Genomic DNA, 19,724 nt, shown 5'->3' with positions numbered 1-19,724 from the left:
CAACCTTTGGAGAACTCTTCACGACTGAACAGGATGGCCGCAAAGCATACAAAGAAATAAAAGTGTAAAGCAATGGCTGGTGGGTAATATTGAAAAGGTTTTGCATCTGTAATAGGTGTGAAGGGGTACAGGAAATCATTTGGAAGACAATTAGAATGGTGTGAAAAGTTAAATTCGGAGAAAGTTTTTTTTTTTTTTTTTTTAAAGCTGGCATGGAAAACTGGAGAAGGAAATGAGACTAGACAGATGGTATTTGAAGGGATGTACACTTCAAACCTTTCTCTAAACTGAAATAACTCATAGCACAGAAGATTGTTCCAGAAGCCAAAGCCTGAGACTGACTCTGACCCCTCTTTCCAATTCCAGCTTTCTCCCTGTTTATACACACATACACATAACATTCCTATATAGTAGTAGCTGCTGGACATTTTTTAAATTTTACAGAAGTATTATAAGTTTATAATTATAATGCTGTCTTTTATGTAACTTAATATACATTCTATACTAATATTATATAATTATAATAATAAAAGCATTGTAATATTAAAAATGCATGCATTAGAAGTACAAACATAGAAAAGGGCACCTAAAAAGCCTACCTCAAAGTATATTCAAATATTGCCCAGATGAGTATTTAATTACATTTCATGGAAGACTTACAATCAAAAGCATCCCAGAGGGCCGTACAAATGTAATGGTGGTCTTTTTGTGGGGAAGTGAGTGATTATAAAAACAATAACCATGCTATAGAGGAAAAGAACAACACTGTATGTCTTCTGTGAACTTTAACCAGAACTAAAATATAGTAATGATATTGCAACTATCTAGTTCAACTACTTTTACTGAGAGAGTTATAAACATTTATAAAAAACAACCTTCCTTTTTTATGTAAAGGCAAGCAGTTAATAATGTCCTTTTTAATGTTAGAGCTGTCATGATTCAGTTTGGAACCAGGAAACAGGAGTGCCACTGCTCTTGAAATTCAGTAGCTCTGAACTGCTAGTTTAACATGTTTGATTCATATGATATTCTGGACAGCCTGAGAGAGTACATGACCTTCAAGGATTACAGCACAAAGAGGTTTGAGGAAAGGCTATTTAATGGTACAACCTGCAGGTACATATAGTATAGTTGCAGATATTTTGTAATCTGTTGCAAATGATTAAGTAACACATAATGTTACTTAAGACTGAAGATTTAAAAGGAGTAGCCCACATAAAACATTACAGGTTTTTCTTACCTGAGAACTTCTGCATCTTGTTCTAAGCAGAATGAATGAGGAATGATACTAGTAACCATTTCAGTCATGCTATAAGGAAAGAAAAATATAGGTATTGCAAACATTACAATAATTTGCTATGCTACTTATCTTCATTTTATATTTTTATAAATATATATACATACACATGTATGTATATGTGCGTGTGTGTATACAGACACACACACACATATATATATAAATCCTCCTGAAAAAAAATTTTAATTAAAGCATAAGATAAATTACCTGAAAGCCACCTAATTTATTCAGAGCTATACTGATCTGAATTTCTTCTATTACTGCATTACATTGCAATTTGAGTTGCAAATATTGACATTCTTGTTTTGTCTCCCTAGCAATGAGAATCTGACTCAAACAAAAGCATTGAATAGGTTCTGGCTGTTCACACAAACAGCAGGCATTGGAGAGTTTGATCTGAGAAGAGAAAATTCAATTAAAGTAATACCATTAGTATGATTACAATCTGCATTCCTAAAAAAGAAAAGCTAAAGAAACCTCTGAGGGGCATGTTATATGCAGTTATTTTTGTTTCTTTCAAAACAAAAACATGTCAGCTTAAAATAGGAGAAAGGTCTAAGTCTTTCTAAAATTAGGCCATTTTTAACAAACATTACACATTTATCGGGGAAAAGGTTTTATCAATACAAACAAATTAGGTGGATTCAAGAAGAAAGCTAACTGAAATAGTAAGTTGATATTTTTCTACCATTAAAATGAAATATAATCTCTTATCCACCCAGCACCTTGATAAGCTATTTGTAATATGTTAGAGTATGTGCGAAACAGAAGGTGACTGAAATTTTGTTTCAAACTATGAGTTTGTTGTTATAAACAAGAGGGAGAACCCATGGAAACTAGACTGAATTTCAATAATTAATAAAACTACTTAACTTTCTAAACAAAGTTAACAGAGAAAGTAAAACAACAACAAACAATCTCTCACCCAGTCTGTTCAGCCTTTCTGTTCTCTGATTTTTGCACTCTTTGGTCTTCCTGTGGACATTCTACATCTGAAACGGGGATGGACTGCAATATAAAAATATGCATCTGAACTTATATATTTTTACATTGTTACCCTTCTGCTTCAATAAAGTATTATTCTAATAGCTAATGGCAAACATACTTTTGTTGCACCAGCCACTCAAAAAAAATTTTAATGGAAAATTAATCTAAATAACCTACTTTTCAGAGGACAGCTAGATATATAGAAATACAGGAGAAATCCTAATGTTTAATCTGAGCAACTTTTAAAAAAGTCATAATAATGATTTTTTTTTTTAATTTGTATCTATATAGTGCCCTGGAATTACACTCTGCTAACCTCATAACTTCACGCTAAGGACAAAAACATGGAAACAAACGTATTATAAACAAATTAATTAAAAATTAAGAAATTGAAAGAATCTCAGCATTTTACACATCACATAGACTCACTGTTTTGAAGCAAAATGCATTACAGAATTGAAGATCACAATACATTTACTATTTCTAATCCTATCAACTGCACTGAATCTAGAGAACCACAGGAAAGGAAACATGTTACTACAGTTCACATTTCAATAAAATAACCCATAGCCAATCTCAAAGAAGAGACTTATGACTGAAAATGATGCATGAGAAGAAGGCTCACTCACAGAACCAGATTAAGTTTTCAGATAGGAGCAGCGTTATACATTTAACTTAAAAACAAGTAAACAAACAAGTAGTAGAGTCATTACTTAATCACACTGTGACAACTTGTGTATGTATACGTGCATTTATAACCACACACATTTTTATATATTATACTATATAATGTATTTTTATATATTGTTTATATTCGCATATACACATTTAGTTTTACAGATATTGAATCAGTTTTTCAGAAGTGCTCACAGCAGATCTAGCTTTACTATTGTTGAATTACTTGTGACTCTTCTCATTGATTGAAGTAGGGATAAGTTCTATGCAAGATGATAACTTGCCTTCCCTCTTTCACGTTCTACAGGTTTGATCCTGACAGAGCTATTAGAGCTTCTGGGAGTTTCGAATGGCTCTTCAAAGAACTCTACAAAACAAACACAGTTATAAATCAGCAAACGACATGACATACAGCATTGTTATGTGATGAATGGGTAACATTCATCCATTTTTCCCCTGAAGAGGAAAAAAGGGGTTGAGAGACCTTTCAGCAAATTCAAAATGCATATTATTACTAGTGGATGATACATGTGACAGAAGAAACAAAGCTTATTGTCTGAAACTAAAGTTTTCAGAGTGGGAATATGATAAACTTAACTGCACACTCAACTCTTAAAATTTTCATATCATATTTTACATAGCCTTCATGAATATTTTGTAATGAAAGTCTCTATACCAAATCTCTACACCAAAAAAAGTTACATAAATGCAAAAGTGATCAGAAAAAGTATTGAGAAAGCAAATGTACAAAATTTAATTAGGATCTAAAACAGATAAAATAGTAATTTCAATACGACAATGAAAGCTTTTTTCCATTTCTGATTGAATAAAACAAATGACAAACAAAACAAAAAGAGGAAAATATAATCCTACTCAGCCAAAACTCTTATTACTTAATAGGCCAGACCATATTAAAAGGATAGAGCATAAACACAAACCTTCACTTTCTGATGTTGCATCTAACTCCTCCTGAAGAAATGGTCCCTCTTCATTAAGATCTTCAATCACATGAGGTACAGAATAATTCTCATGATTCATTTCCTTCTTAAAATAATTTGACTTTGTAGACATTCTGGTAATTGGAATTACAAAAGGTAATTAAAAATAGAAATAAGGTAACTATTTGATTTAGCACAAGTATACTGTTCCTCCCAGACTGCAGGCTAGTGTATAATTGTAGCATAAGTATTGGTGTAATATAATCAGTGCTCACACAAAATTATTCTCTGAATTTCGTTTAAACCAAGATTAACTTTTTTGGTATAGCTGTAATATTTTATTAACATTAATGATACAGTGTTTCAGATGGGCTGTATCCTGGAAAATGTAACCAACACATAAATATCTGACTAAGATTATGTTCGTCTCCCTCACAGAAACTTTCTTTGTTTAAAAAATACTGTCGCCAGAGAAGTCACGTGTCAGTACCTTAGAATATTAATATCAAAGATCTTTTGTTTCTTTACTTGCAGAGCGTGAGATGTAAAGAATTATCACAAAGCACTTCATGCTGTGGACTCTCCATCTTTGCAGGAGTTCAAGATATTGACAATTATTCACTCCCTTTTCCACCTATTTTTCTCATATGCACATATGTGAACATAGCTAGATTACAGATCCAGGAGTTGGGAGAATTGTTGTGAACTCTCATCTCAGCATGATGAAAACTACACTGAAGAGAATGAAATTTATCTGAATTATCTGAGAAACTCTGATATCAATTATAACAGAAATCTTGATCCCATTTCCACATTACTACCTTTATAAACAATTATGTTTATAAACAAATCATGTTAGAAACAAATCACTTCATATGCATCAGTTATGTCATTTTCTAAATAGGGTTGTGTCTGTTGATGGGACATATTTAATCTCCTTTTCTGTATCTAAAGAGTAATGTTAGGTCTCACTCCTGAATTTCTATAGAAAGTGAACTCTTACAACAATGATGTGATAATATGCAAAACTTCCAGCTTGCAACATGTTAATGCTAACAGTGTTTAAGAGAAAGCCTAAGATTTTTTCTGGATGTCATGAAAAGTGACATAAGCACAGAACAAAATCACCAAAATCATTAATAGCTGGGATTTCCTGAAAATTTTGCATTATAAAATTGGTCAATTATTTGAGAGGACACGATGGCATGCAATTTTATGAGGCATGATAAAAATCTGGATTCACTTTCATAAAGTTGGTAACAGGTATCATAGTATACAAAAGAACTCCTTAAATGTTCCAGTGGAAGAACTAACTTACACAGATACTTAAGAACAGGACATATTTAATATCTACAGATCATGTTTGGGAATAACATCTAGCAGAGTAACAGCCTATTTCACGCAGCTGTAAAGGATAGGTAGGTGAAATCAGAATTTGGCTTTAGAGTCAAAATAAACTATGTGTATAGCATGTCATAATAGTAGGACTCTCATATTGATGTCCTGCTTAGCTGAGGAATTATGATCAACTAGAGTTCTTAAGTTAAAAAAAAAATTACCCAAAACCACTTTCACAGAGGTCATCATAGGCTTTTACACTCTGGATATCAAGTGGAGGATCTGCCAATGCAAAAGAGCCTTCATCTGTGCTACTTTCTTTCTCTGTCTTAGGTTGTGCTTCTGACAGGGATGCAAATGCTTTCAAATACTGATTACCTGGATGCTATAAAAAGAAAAAAAAAAGTTTAAAAAAAAAGTTATTTGGTATTTGTAAAAAGATTGTTATTTTACATGGTACGTTTATGCTTAACTTCATATCATTTTCTCTATTACAGAGCTGAGAAATTCCGGATTTACAGTTGCCTGTAGAAGCTGAGTTTTGCCTCTTTTTGCACTAAGTGAAGCAAGGGTCCTTTGACTTACCTAAAGGAATTATAAAATATCACTTATCATTGTTAGTATGTGGCAATTTAATGTACTCTATACAAAGAAATACAAAAATACTTGACCTTCTGCACCAGGAATAAAAACTTGTTATTAAACTACTAAATTATAATCACTGAAGACAGTCTAAGAGGCAAAGAAAAGCTTACCTAATTGTTCATAATAAGAAATATGTACAACATTTTGGCATTAAGTTGTAAATAAAATACAGGTGGCACTTGTGAGAAAACAGAAAATGCAAATCAAAAACAAGACAAAACCTCTTGATCTGTGAGGAAAGTCTTCTAAAAAAACCTCCCTTTCAATTTAGCAGATATAGAGGAAAAAGGGTCCAGCTGCCCCCCAAATATAAAGTCATACTGCATCAGATCCTTCTGATGAATTTTCTTTTATATTAACATACATTCTGCAATTCTGTTTAAAAATGTTAATTCAAAACTCACTTTTCACGAATACTTCAGTCTGACTGCATCTGTACTGACCTCTGAAGACAAATAAATAAAAATATAGGTCTCCTCAAAGAAAATGTTTCTTGATTAATCATCTTGTTTTTTCGTACTCTACAATCTCCAATTCTATCTTTTTTCAAAGATGACGTCCAGAACTACATAAAATAATTTAACTTTTAAGCATTTGCTCAAGTACTGTGGTATCTAGATAAATGAGTTAAAGAGGACTTTCACCTCCAAGCAATGTCTTCCTACAGAACTTCAGTGTTCCTGGAATGTTTTTCTTTTCCTAGCAACTCCTAAAAGAAAAGCTATTACTGTGTTTTATAACTATGAAATAAAAGATACATTGTATTATCTTCTTCACTGGCAGAAATAACTCACACATTTCACTGACTCCTCCCCATCCTTTTTCTTACCTTAAATTTTATACTTCTTGCTTTCGATCCATCATTGTACAGCTGTTCTAAAAGCCATAAGGAAGTAAGGACAGCAGCTGCTGATGTTTTCACATGTATCATTGGGAGATTCTCCTCTAATGAGTCTTGTTTATTGGAACCACAGAGCAGTCTTTTATCAGACCATCTGATCATCCACTCAAGCAATCTTGCTATATTGCTAAATTTACCCATTAATTCTATAGCTAGTTCATCTCCTGGTACAATATCAAGTATATGAATAGTTTTGTAAATGTATTTAGAAGTGACCGGAGTTTGTGAGCCAGAGAAAGTACGGTTGGGAAAGGCCTGGCTTGCTGGTGCAACAGTTACTCCTTGACTATCATCCTGAGCTCTGTAAATTGACTTGTGTTTTAAACCAAATAATCCTTTATCGAGTCCTTTCATCAAGTTGTGGTCAGAAGATGCTGTTGATTCTGTTGACTGTAAAATGGAAACAGACACTTGATTTCCCAAAACATTTTGGTTTTCATTATGGACAGAAATTGTTTCAGGATTGCAAGATGCCAGGGTGACAGTATAGCAAGACCCTGCTCTAAAAACACTTTGGCTTCTTGTTTTGCCTTGTCGACGTTTTAGTGTTGTATGAACATCAAAAAGGAGAGAATTTAATTCGTGGTCTCTAAGAAGTCCAGAAAAGCTAGTAAGAAATGGAATTCCAAGGTCACTGCAATTTATCAGGTCTCTCTCAAGAACATAACTCAAAAAGAGTTCTAAGAAAATAACATACTCGTCATCATCACGTTCAAATTCCCATGCACCGACTATAGGCAAATTACATTGATTATGCGGGTTCTTTATATGTACTTTTTCTTTATGTTTTGTTTTGCAGTTAAGAGTTCTTATCATACAGGTAGTATTCTTGCTACTTATTTCTCCTCCTTTCTTAGGTTTATTATCCCTATAAGACAACAAACAAACAGAAAATTAGATATCTCCAGAACTACACGAATGAAATACATAAATGCAACATTACTCTTCCTTTTTTCTCTATTGTTAAAAATTGGAAACAAACGAAAGCAAGTTTACATTAATACAATTTTAGGTGGCAAATTAATCATCACACGCAAAACCCCTAGCTCTCACATGGACAGTAACTCAGCAGTATCATATATGAATTTGATTGTAGCTAATAATTTAAACTTCATGAACAGATAGTAAGTGATACAACATGGACAGTCCTAAGATTAAAGCCTTCTAGTAATAGGTAATTTGATAAATGACAATTATCCTATTTGGTGAAAAAGCTACTTGAACAACAGAAGAAAACCTTTTTCCCCCTCTCACAGCTTCCTGTTGCCAGTTTCTTCATACCTTTGAAGTGAAGGAGTTTGATCTCTTGCTTCTTCAGTAAGCAAAGCATCAGAAAGTGTATCTACTGTTTCGGCATCACTATATACCTGAGGATTCCCAAGATCAGTAAGTGTGCTTCTGCTTAGACTAGTCCCTAATGAGAATCTGTCATAACAATGTGTCTCATCATCTGCTGCTCCCTCTTCTGCTGGCTCCCAAATATTAGTTTCAATAGGGCCTATGTTCCTTATTACACGTTTCAAGGCCTTCACTCTCACTTTTTCAGCAGCCTGTATAACACAAGGCATCATTTCTTCACTATTGGGACCTAAACAAAGAAAGAGAGACAAGCGATTTTAAATGGAAACTCCTCTGTTTTGACTTGCTCTCTCAAATTAAGATATGAATAAATTTTAAATAATCATAAATTGTGTCATTAAGAAATGTAGACTGCAACTGTGATGAAGAGAGGAAACACCATCAGCTCTGAAGTCATGATATTCTGTTACCAGTATAGATGTATCAGAAAGAAAACAGAATCTGTCACAAAACTTTGAGAAAGTTGTATAAATGAAAGCTACAATAACTGTTTTACGTGAGATATGAAAGATGGAATTGTCACAAGTAGGGTAAATCAGTAAGTAGGGTAAAAAAGGAAGGAAGTGTGTTTAATATTTCCTGAAGAATGGATGTTACCTTTAACAATACAGTGTCTGAGTTGCTGCTGAAGAGCATGATATTTATCTCTTAGCGGAACCCTTACATCTTCAGAATTAGGAAATGCTTTTACCAAAATTTCTGCCACCTGCACAAAATAAAGTATCTTTTCAAGTAACTGACAGAGAAGTAAATTTTAATTCCCAATAGAACTTGCACCACCAAAAAGTCTGAACAATAGCATTTTCAGGGAGAGGAAAAACTAGAGCCAACCTTTGCTGCTTTTGTTTTAGCTTTATTTTCTTTTACCTTTTTGATTGGTGGCAGTTCTCCAAGAAGACTCAGAATTACATCTTGAACTAATTCTTCAGCATTCATGAACCTGCAGAAAGGAAGCATTCGACAAGCCCATTCCACTGCATTCAGACAATGCTGAACTGTAGAGGCATCATACTCATTCTCTTTAAGATCCTAAAAAGAAGGTGCTATATAAACATTTATTTGTATAAACAATAAATTTCAGCTAAATTATTCACACACTTTAATTTTTAATGATTCTTCCCTGGCTGATAGAAAATAGAAAGTTAATTACAAGTGAGAAAAGAATACGCTGCCAGGATATAGGATTAAGGTTGTAACTGACTATAACTTGAAAAACACTCTGCTGAGAAGCCCACTTTAAGTCATTTAGAGTAAAAAGAATTTAAGACGATCATAGACTCTTTCTTAGAGGCAACACATCGAAGCCAGCTGAGAGGCTTTTAGCATGGATTAATTTATTTTGAAGCACTCAGTGTTTTGTATTTGATTTGATACTGTCACAAAAAGCACAGAAAAATCAGAATATTCTACTATTTGAAACAGCCTTTTTTTATTTGAAGCTTGATTTTTCTGATGAAGAGAAATTTGGGGCTCATTTTTAAAAGGCAACAACTCTTTGCTGAGGTCTGCAGAGTTGTTGATATAGATGGGACAAAATCGACATTCATGCTGTTACAGAAAATAAAACAATTATTATATGCCACTAGTTTCTTCCTTCTTCCTTGACTTCCGACATCAGTTGATAAGGGTAAAAGTAGAGAAAACATTATTAAATTTTGACATCTTTCATTGGTTTTTTTGAACATACCAAAGACCCAACCTTGATCATAAAACTTGCATCATGCAAAGAAAGATAGTACATTAAATACACGTGGGTCAGGAAACACCCAAAATAACTTAATTAAGAAAAATATAAAAGGAGTAAATACCTTAGCTAAATAACAAATGCAGAAAATACTGCATCCCAGTTCTGGCAGTATGTCTATTTAATTACCAAAGTTAAATACCAAGCCAAAGACCAACAGAACTACCATTAGAAAGATGTACTTCACAGGAACTGCATTATTCTGTGACATCATATACTTACTACACATTATCTCACTATGTTAATATTGTCCTACTAAGCAAATAAGAGTCCTCAGCACAAACTTACAGCAAATCCTTAGAATTAATCTTACAGTTCTATGCTGTTACAATACACCTTTACTATATTAGTAACATAATTACCTTATGATTATTCATATTTTCTCTTGCAGCTTGGTACTGCCTACAATTGTCTGATAATCTTTCACGAACATGAAACATCCAACACAATGCACACAGTTCTCTGAAGCAGCCTATAAGAGAAATATGCAATGTGGTGAGAAGTTCTATTTAAATAAATGAAATAACACAGTTTGAGATTTCTATCTTGAAGAAAGGCATTAACATTTTTTTATCTTAATAGTCATTAAAAAGAAAAAGCCTCATCCTTGATGTTTCTATAGTATCCCACAGCTAGAGCTCTGCAGTCCCACTTAGTGTTCATCTTTCACATCTGTCAGATCTAACAAACAACAATCTAGAATAGTAACTTTTGGATTAAGAATCTCATAACTAACAGGATTAAAAGCTAGAAAGTGTTTCTGCAGACATTGCAGTGTAACATTCCAAGCTTATTAGAGTTTCTCTGTACTTGCAGATTCTCTTGTGTTCTTTTTTCAGCTATGAATTAGTCTATTTATTGCATACAGACCTAAAATTTTACAGGAAATATCATCAAACTGATGGTTTCCAGAAGATGTTGGCCTATTGAATACAGTAGAGAAATTGGAATAACGACACAAACTCTCTGGAAATGGACTCAGGGAAGGCAGAGATCCTTTCATTCGGATCTATAGATACAAAAAAAAGAATTATTCCTAGATTTTAATTATTTAAATATAGTTTACCAATTTATACTTGTATCTACAAATTAGAAATTTAATTCAGCCTTTCATTTACATGTCAAAACTGAAATAAAACAAATCAAATAAAGTTTTGTACATATCAGTACTGAAGTACAGCCTCTCAGTTATTAGCAGAACATTGTCAAGATCAGTAGAATTCCCTTAAGCTTACTTTCCATTTTCTTCAATTGAGTATTCTGAAAATTAATTTAAAGGAATATGTTTAGTATGAACTGTGGTACCTAGAATGCTTTAGTCTACATGGTAGTCATGCATACCATGAAATATCTGAGCAATAATGTATTAGAGAAACTAAGCCCACAGTTATGTGGCCACTTCAATCCAGCATAGTCCAGACTGCTGCCAGCTAAGGCAGATCAGCTTTCTCTCCTGTTTCAGCTGCTACTTCTCACCATGTGCCTGTGCCAGCGTTAAGCATTTGTGTGGCCGTGCACCGAGCAAGAAGAGGTAAATACCTATTTGTCAGCCAGAGCAGTTCCTGATCTAGCTCTGTGCATGAGGGCCCCTAAGCCCTGTGCTTTACCTTAAGTGAGCATCAGCTTCTCTATTTATGTATTCAAACCTTAATGATCTGGAACACACCTCCAGTAATAGCAGCTATAACTCCCAATTAAATGAGCTTGTTTCTTTCAAACGGAGGCACTTACATGACGGACTTCAGAAAGAAGCAAGTTTATACTTTATCAAGCAGGTACATAAAGAAATGTAAAAGGAGACACTTTTATGAAGTAGACACCCTGCATCTTTAGCTTCTGCTTTCCTAAAAGAGCTGAACATGGAGTATAAAACTATGGACGAAGACATGCAAAAAACACCTGACATTAGCAGAATCAAGATGAGGCTGAATGATCCTGCAATGCAACTACAAGCCTGCTGAGTCAGTAATATCTACCAGTGAGAATCAAGTTACAAATAAGCAAGTTCATTGCTTACTTTTTGCATAACTTTTCTTGCCCTCTTCAGTTGTGCAATATACCACTGTGCTGCAGGGCAGGAACAACGAGCAGCCCGGAAGAGCAAGATAATTCGCTGCAGAACTCCTGACACTTTCTGACGACTCTCCCTCTCAATTTTTAGAAGAATATCATTGCAATCTTCCTGAAAAATGCAAAATCCAAGCAGAAAACAACATGGCCAAAAATTAGAAAGGAAATAAACAATAAGGAATTTGACTTAAATATCATTTCTTCACTTAAACATCATTTCTTCTTTAGAGCACAGGTCTTTATGGAAAAAACAGGAAGAGGCATACATAGTTTCTTATCACTCTGAGGCTACTTAAGCGAACATAGAAAAAAAAATTAGACAGAAAAAAATGAACTTCAAGGAACGAGACTACAGATCAAGATCATTTTATAAATACATTCAAACTAGTACCCCCAAAACTCCTATCACACATGCTTACTTCACTGAGAGAAGCTGGCTGAGGACAGTACAAGGGTGGTGCTGGAAGATAAAGCCCATCAGGAACTAAACCACACAGCTGTCTGCCAAGATCCTTGCCAGAATCCATCAGAAGCTGAAACATCTCTGAGAGAATATCAGCATCGGCCACAACAGCAGCTTTCAGCAGTTCCTGCACTGAACTATAAAGAACATTTGCATCTTCTTCTTCAATGGGATCTGTAAAATATTAAGGACAGAAACTGATAAATTAACTGACTCAATTAATACATGCCCTTCATTCTGAAATTATGAAGCTTTCTTATCGTAATTCACATTCATCTATTACAATTTAAACATCTTGCTGTCTTGCTTTAAGATAAGCTTTCTCAAAATTGAAAATAGTATTTAATTAATTTTAGTACTTTCACACATTAAGGAAAAACTATTGCCTTTCTGGATAGAGAGTTGAACTTTTCAGCCAAGCTTTTGTTTGGGATAAAACTCTGGCAAACCATTCTCATCCAACAGGCATAAATTGTACATGTCATTAATGACTATAACAATTATCAGTGAGCACAATTGAGGACAGGGAACTATGGTGGGTTTGTTTGATTTTAAATGTATCATTTCATTTTCTTCTCATTTCCTAGAAGTAGCAGGACCTTTAATACACATCATGAATTGATTCTTGAAATTTGTATACTACTATATTGCTCTGCTTCTATATGTACTCCTACTGCTTTTCTTAAAATAATTTGTTTTGCCAAGTCTCTTCAGCACCTACTACATTTATAAATGTGTACATATATATATATGTATATATAGTGTGTGTGTGTGTGTGCATGTGCACATGTGTTTTAAAAACAAAATCCTTGGAAATGAGTACAAAAGAAGAAACCACACAGTATTTGGAATCTGTCTTAGATAAAGATTAACATGGAATCCACATGCTGACAGGCAATTAAAATGCTGCTTCCAAACACACACACACAAAAGAGTAAGGAATAGGGATTATACCAGTAAACTTTCTGTAAGATGCAAATACGGACAGGTTGATCTAGCTAGGTGGGAAATTTCAGCAGTAAAGGAAAGGCAAAAATTAAAGAACATCACTGTGTAACTAGTTTTAATACAAGTGTGATGATGTCTTCCATACTGTTAGTATATTCACATTTATTTTAGGGTGTTGTTTTTGTTTTAAGAAAGTGTCAGTTCTTCCAAAATGAAGTTAATATCTGTCAATATCTTACTTGACTATATCTGATAAGTACAAAGAAGGGACTATTATACAGCCTTACAAAAATTATAACGCACAGTGTAAGAAAAACTTTTGGTTGCAAACCATGAATGAAGCTGTAATATTCTCCCCAGACTGCCAAACAAGAATGATAATAGGGTCTATTTTTGGACTGATAAAAGCCAAAACCCAAAAGCATATAGAAGGTAAAGTATTTGCATACATTATAATGTATAACACATGCTGGTGAAGAAGAGACACTTCCTTCTTTTTAAGGCAATTTATAATGTGTAATATGGAGTGAAATACCGTGATAAATAAACAAAAACATTTATAATTTTATGTACCTGTAAACTGTTTGTATTTAATACTTCCTTCATTTGCTATTTCATAAGTAACTGGTTGTCCTAACAAAGACTGTAACTTTTCGTGAAAAGTCTGTGTTGGTGATAAGCTTAACGGCAGATGACACTCTGTCTTTTTCAGTCTGAAAGTGTAACAAGAACTGTTCATTAAAAACAAAGTACAGACTAGAGAATCTAACGAAAGTAGAGACGAAGTAAAGACCATAGAGAATCTAAAAAAGCTCTACAAAATGATTAATCTAAGTAACACAGTAACAGTAACTAATTGTAATGTGTTAGGTCCTACAACTACGAAAAATTTAGAGATACAAATTTTTGACGCAAAGAATAAGCCTTGTTAAAATAAAGTTTATGCAAATAAAGTTAAATAACAAAATGTACTATACTAATTCCAAGTCCCAGTTTACCTTGAGAACTGATCAGAGTTCTGACAATATAGATTGTAGGCCACACCAATTGAAACAGACAGTTTCCAGTCCCCAAGCCTGTGTGTTAGCCACACAGCCTCTGGAACGAGTCCACCGACAAAGAACAAGTCAAGAGCATATTCAGCTGTCCACACAGAGGAAAGGTTCTGCTCTCTCACAGCTCTGGTAACCAAGGAGTGTTGCAGGGGAACAATACGAGGAGATACATCTGAGGCACAAAAGCACATCTTAATATTCATCTTATAGTATGCAGCTCTATTTAAGCAATCCAGAGTTCATACTATGAAGCTTTGTTCACACTGCTTCCTGATTCATTTCAGTGTACAATTGTGCTTTTTTAGAGATGTCTACGGGGTTTATCGCCAGCAGGCAGACGCAGCTCATGCTATGATACGATACTAAGTTCAGAACAGGCTATTTCTCTGCTTAGGAATGCGGGGTATGTAAGCATATGCAAGATTTGTGTGTTGTTCTTACTTTAAAGATTTAATCACACTGATGGAACACGTGCAAGTGTGCTACATGTGCTGGTGATATTCCAGAGGGTACATCTGAGAAAAAAGGAAACAGATTTCTCCTACTATACCCATGTTGTGGGTACTCATTAGGCTCCTTATTGCACAGGATGAGAGAAAGCTACAGCGCATTTTTGGGAAAGAATAGCACATTATTTTAAGAGAGCAGACTAAGGTTAAAGACAAATTTAGTATTTTATTGTTTCCTGAGGTTTAAATTGTTTTTCCAAGGTTTTATTTCCTGGTTTTCATAGAGAGGTACATTCAGTGTTCAAGAAACCTGTAATATAGCTAATCAACATGAACTCTAAGGAGTGAACTGCTTCTCCCACCGTTTTTGCTGCTGTTGAGGCAATGACCTTATTAATTATTAATGGAAATATTCACACTGAACCTGCTTGTGGAACATAAATTTTCTTCGAAAAACTCACTATGTACACGAATCTTTGAATAATGCAAGTATCAAAATCAAGGTCTTATTTTCTAGGCTGTGTCTGAAAAATTGTCTGATTAAAATATCCAGATAGACGATGCAGAAATACATACTGGTGCCTGTTGCAGTCCAGGAATATTAAAAATAATCTATGTATTCAGATAATTTTAGAAAATCTAAACAATCAAATTAAGTTACTATTATAGAGCAGTATCTGACTTCACAATACCAACTTGATATTAAAGTACTTAAAATACTTCTAATATAACACTTTTTTTTATGCTGGTGGACATTAAATCACTTTGAAACATTAACTCTGAAACCAAAAATTTCCTATGAAGGGAAATCTTTAAACAGAGTCTCTTGCAGAAAATAGACAAACCATCCACTGTGATAAATGCCCATTCTCAGAAAAATGCTGAAGTTAGGACTTAAACTCATAAGTACTACTTGAGTCCAATGACAAATCAGCTTGCTCTGATACTATGGCGTCTGAAGCACTTTGGCTCCTAAAGGCCTGATTCTTACTGAATAAGTAAAAAAAAAGTTTTTTCTGGATTTTCGGTTTAGGTCATTCCACATCACAGTCCAGTCTGAATAGTTTTAAAGCACTGATTTTCTCCCCATTTTGGGAGGGTCAAAGTCAGAATAAGAGCCACAGGTCTGAGCAAAAGTAGTGCAAGAACTGTGAAATTATACTGTTGCACAATTTGGGTTCTGCATTCTTTTCCTTGAATATCAAATTTAAATTACTAATCTCAAAGCACAAAGTGGACATAAAAAAACCCATGTTAACATATGGATTACATAATTCAGTTGCTCCTTAAAATATTAGCTTTAAATACCAAAATATTTTCAATAATCAACAGATGCAAAATACTCATCTTATAAACACGCATGCACACGCATGCACACATGCAGTCCTCAACAAAAATATCTGGATAAAACTAAGTTATTTCATCTTTAAAATTAATGATGTTGAAAACCATAAATCACAAAGTTAAAGCATAATATTTAGCATTTATATACAGATGAAAAAATTATAAGAGTTAGGCACAGCAAATTAAACCATTTTGAAAGAAAATACCTGGTTTGACGTGAAGTGGATGCAGGATGTCAACATTGTGGGGGGGAAAGATATAAAGCAGCTGATTTGTGAAATAAGCGGCCATGAATCGTGCCATGGATTGAATCACAGCCATAGCCACTTCAGTATGAACATCTGTTATCCTCCACAGTTCATGCTGAGAATACTTGGTATCTGAAAAAATAGATGCCAAATTAAAACACTCGGAGGAAAATTACTTTAAATTTGAATGCTTTGACTGTTTAATTACAGCTTATAAAATGTTTCTTTTAAACAAGCAAACTAGGTTATTACTTAACTTCTTGACAAGCTTCCAGGACTTGTGGAGCTTAACCTTTTTCATTAATTACACATAGTACTAAAGACTTTCATATTAGGTTTCTAATGACTACAGATGGACCCCTAACCTCCAAATCTAGATCAGATCTGAGTCAAAAACTCTGTTTAAATTTGGAAATTCAGACCCAATATTCTGACTCAGCAGGAAAAGGATCCAAGCATTTGCAGAAAACCTCAGTGTCAATTTAGGATTAATGACCAATCCAAAATCAACTGTTTTATTATATCATACCATAAAAAGATAGATCAATATAAAAAAAAAGTGCCATTTTCTCCTTAATTTCCTCAGCCAAAGTCTTTTACTCAAGCAGATTTGAACCTAAGAATATTTAATAACCCACACATTTACTATAAATTACACAATAAAAAAAGTTATCTGAACAGCTACTCCAGTAACTGCAACTGAAAGAACATCAGGACCAGAAAAAGATTTCTATTGTCACTGAAAACAGACTTCAGACTTGTCCAGTGTAAATAGAATAGTGTCAAGTGTGTGTATGATGGCATTGAAATCAGACTCTAGGTCATCCAAACAATATTAACACATTACTATATCTCTATTTTTATGCCAGATAAACATACCAGAAAAGATTTCCATCTGCCTTACTGAGAGCTGCGATCGCCTTAGAATCTCTCCTACCAGATGATCACAAAGTCCCTGAGCCTCACACAAGTTATAGTGATATAAGTGGCAAAATAATATAGCAAGATAGTATCTACTTTGAAGAAAACATGCTCTTTTTCCTCCTGCATTAAAAGAAAAAAAAAAAAAAAAGGAAAGGAAAGCAAGCATTAAACACAAGAACAAACATAGCAGGTCTGAAAGTACGACTTCCTCCCTCTCCAAAAAACACATATACACAAATATATACTCCGAGAAACTACTGGTAATACAGGCAATAGAACTCAGGTGCAGCTATTTTAAGAGATATGATCCTTCTTCAATTCATAAAGTACCAGAGAGTCAATGCCCATTCTTAACAGTTTCACTTCTAGAGATGCACGGAGTGTAATTGTTAAGACACAGCAAAGGCAGCACAACTCAGAGGAAGCTAGTGTTTACAGAAGGGATGCCTGAGACAATGAAATTAACTCCTGATTTGCTTAGGGATCCACCAGATCTCAAATATCCTGAATTCTTTCTGCATGGTTCTGAATGAGGTATTCTTCATCTTAATAATCAGAAGAAAAAAATAAATTATCATGAATTTGATTTTGGAATATCTGTTTCCAACATAAACTCCTGTCATAGATTCTTTTCAGCCTTGTTACTCCCCAACCACTCAAAGTCTTCTGGTTTCACTATCATAACAATTGATTTTTGTTCATCTGTCTTTCACTGTTATTTTCTTGCTCAGAAATCTACTTGAAGTTTTTCTGGACCAAGTTATGCTATAGTCATAAAAAAGATCCTGATGTCAAAATAGAAATGCATGGAATTTTCCTAGAGAGCAATCAAGTTAAGTTTTGACTGGTCTCTAATCAAGTCAGCTTAAAGAAAAGATAAAGGATGCATATTTGAAATTATCCTTTATCTTTTTTTAATGTCTTCCTTTCTGAAGAGCAATAGAGAATCATGAATAACTATGTAAAGTGATTACACAAACACCTAAAAAATGGATTATTTTATCCCTTACCATTTGCTTTGATTTCAGAAAGACATCTTTTCCACGCATCCACAGATTCTCTGTATGAGCCTAAAAGGAACTTCTCCTCACCTTTAAAAATCATACATTCAACAAGTTAAAAGCTTGACATAGTTACAGTTTTACACATGTACACACACACATGCACATAAACGTAACCATAGTTAGGTACTTCAGTATTCAAAACCTACAATAATTTATTAATGGGGAAAAGCATTTTTTCTTATCCGTTTTCAGATTTCATATGATGTGAAATAAGTTCATTGTAAAAAATAGTTGTAAAACGACTTAGTAAACAGAACGTATAATTTGTTTCACTGTAAAAGCAGTTCCAAATCACAGGTCCATGGACTGTTACACATTTCATTTCTCTAAATTCCACCTCTCCACCTCTATTCCCATTCCAATTTTTAGTCCATTGGTCAATTTCAAACTACTTTGACTGAAAGGTAGATAATCACACATGTATTTGTATTTCTTGAAGTTAGGGGAAACGAATAAATGAATAATGATAGTATCTACTTTGAATAATGATAGTATCTACTTTGAAGAAAACATGTTATTTTTCCTCCTGCGAAAAGGAAAAGGGAAAAGGAAAGGGAAAAGGGAAAAGGAATCAATAAATACAAAAACAGATATAGCATAAAACAAAAATTTACAAAAGCACAGCCCCTGAACAGAGCAGAAGGATAAAAAACTAGTGCCATCACAGAAGGAAAGGCAAGGACAGGTCTGCCACTCACCATTCTGCTTATTAGCAGCTAGCCAGTTGAGACATACTGGCAGGCTCAGCAGCATGTATGTGATTAGACTGTCCATAATATGCATGTTATCTATTTGGCAAACTTAAGAAGGTAAATGAAGAACATATGGAAGGGGTGGAAAGCTGCATATATTGTTGGGATCAAAGAGACATCTGAAGGGGCTAATGCATTGTATGGAGTGATGCACAAGGAGAAGCTAGAAGTATCATTCCAGGGAGGGAGATTAGTGATACGGAGAAGACTGAGTATTGTGGTGGGAGACATAAGTGGGAAGCTGGCTTTATAAGAGTGGGAGGGGAAAGGAAGACAGAGTAAACACAGGACACTAATGTGTACGAAATGAAGTGGTAACTACGTTCTGTTTGCAGAATAAACATGGTACATTAAGTCTATTAGATCAGGTCATGCTATATTAGACACTGAACTGAAGTTGACTACATTCATGCACACACGACATGTTCGTGCCCACAGTGATCACACAAAGTAAAAGGTATATCTATTTAGAAATCTTCTAAGAGACACACTGTGATGTCTATCTACCTCAGATGAAATAAGA

The 19,724-nt window shown here is 34.1% G+C and overlaps 1 protein-coding gene and 1 long non-coding RNA gene across 5 annotated transcripts in view; one reads left to right on the top strand and one right to left on the bottom strand.

Moving 5' to 3' along the window:
- Positions 1–19,724, bottom strand: part of LOC112983597 (ciliogenesis and planar polarity effector 1-like) — a 239,110-nt gene that overhangs the window by 22,536 nt on the left and 196,850 nt on the right. For all 4 annotated transcript variants that reach the window (XM_064502755.1, XM_064502756.1, XM_064502757.1 and 1 more), the window contains exons 14-31: positions 18,396–18,476; positions 17,341–17,505; positions 16,420–16,593; positions 14,364–14,592; positions 13,939–14,078; positions 12,374–12,591; positions 11,902–12,066; positions 10,755–10,893; positions 10,247–10,356; positions 9,008–9,169; positions 8,738–8,846; positions 8,063–8,369; positions 6,710–7,649; positions 5,457–5,620; positions 3,898–4,031; positions 3,244–3,326; positions 2,223–2,305; positions 1,241–1,309 (exon numbers count right to left, since the gene is read on the bottom strand). In XM_064502755.1, coding sequence (XP_064358825.1) covers positions 1,241–1,309; positions 2,223–2,305; positions 3,244–3,326; positions 3,898–4,031; positions 5,457–5,620; positions 6,710–7,649; positions 8,063–8,369; positions 8,738–8,846; positions 9,008–9,169; positions 10,247–10,356; positions 10,755–10,893; positions 11,902–12,066; positions 12,374–12,591; positions 13,939–14,078; positions 14,364–14,592; positions 16,420–16,593; positions 17,341–17,505; positions 18,396–18,476 — 3,472 coding nt within the window. The remainder of the gene's footprint in view (positions 1–1,240; positions 1,310–2,222; positions 2,306–3,243; positions 3,327–3,897; positions 4,032–5,456; positions 5,621–6,709; positions 7,650–8,062; positions 8,370–8,737; positions 8,847–9,007; positions 9,170–10,246; positions 10,357–10,754; positions 10,894–11,901; positions 12,067–12,373; positions 12,592–13,938; positions 14,079–14,363; positions 14,593–16,419; positions 16,594–17,340; positions 17,506–18,395; positions 18,477–19,724) is intronic.
- On the top strand, positions 3,761–5,768 carry LOC112994546 (uncharacterized). The gene is made up of 2 exons (XR_003261960.2): positions 3,761–3,972; positions 5,733–5,768. It is a non-coding gene; the product is annotated as an uncharacterized LOC112994546 (long non-coding RNA).

The sequence above is a fragment of the Dromaius novaehollandiae genome, chromosome Z, assembly GCF_036370855.1.
Source record: "Dromaius novaehollandiae isolate bDroNov1 chromosome Z, bDroNov1.hap1, whole genome shotgun sequence".
Classification (NCBI taxonomy): Eukaryota; Metazoa; Chordata; class Aves; order Casuariiformes; family Dromaiidae; genus Dromaius; species Dromaius novaehollandiae.
Note: the sequence above shows the minus strand (reverse complement) of the source record. Positions and strands in the feature narration are given on the sequence as shown.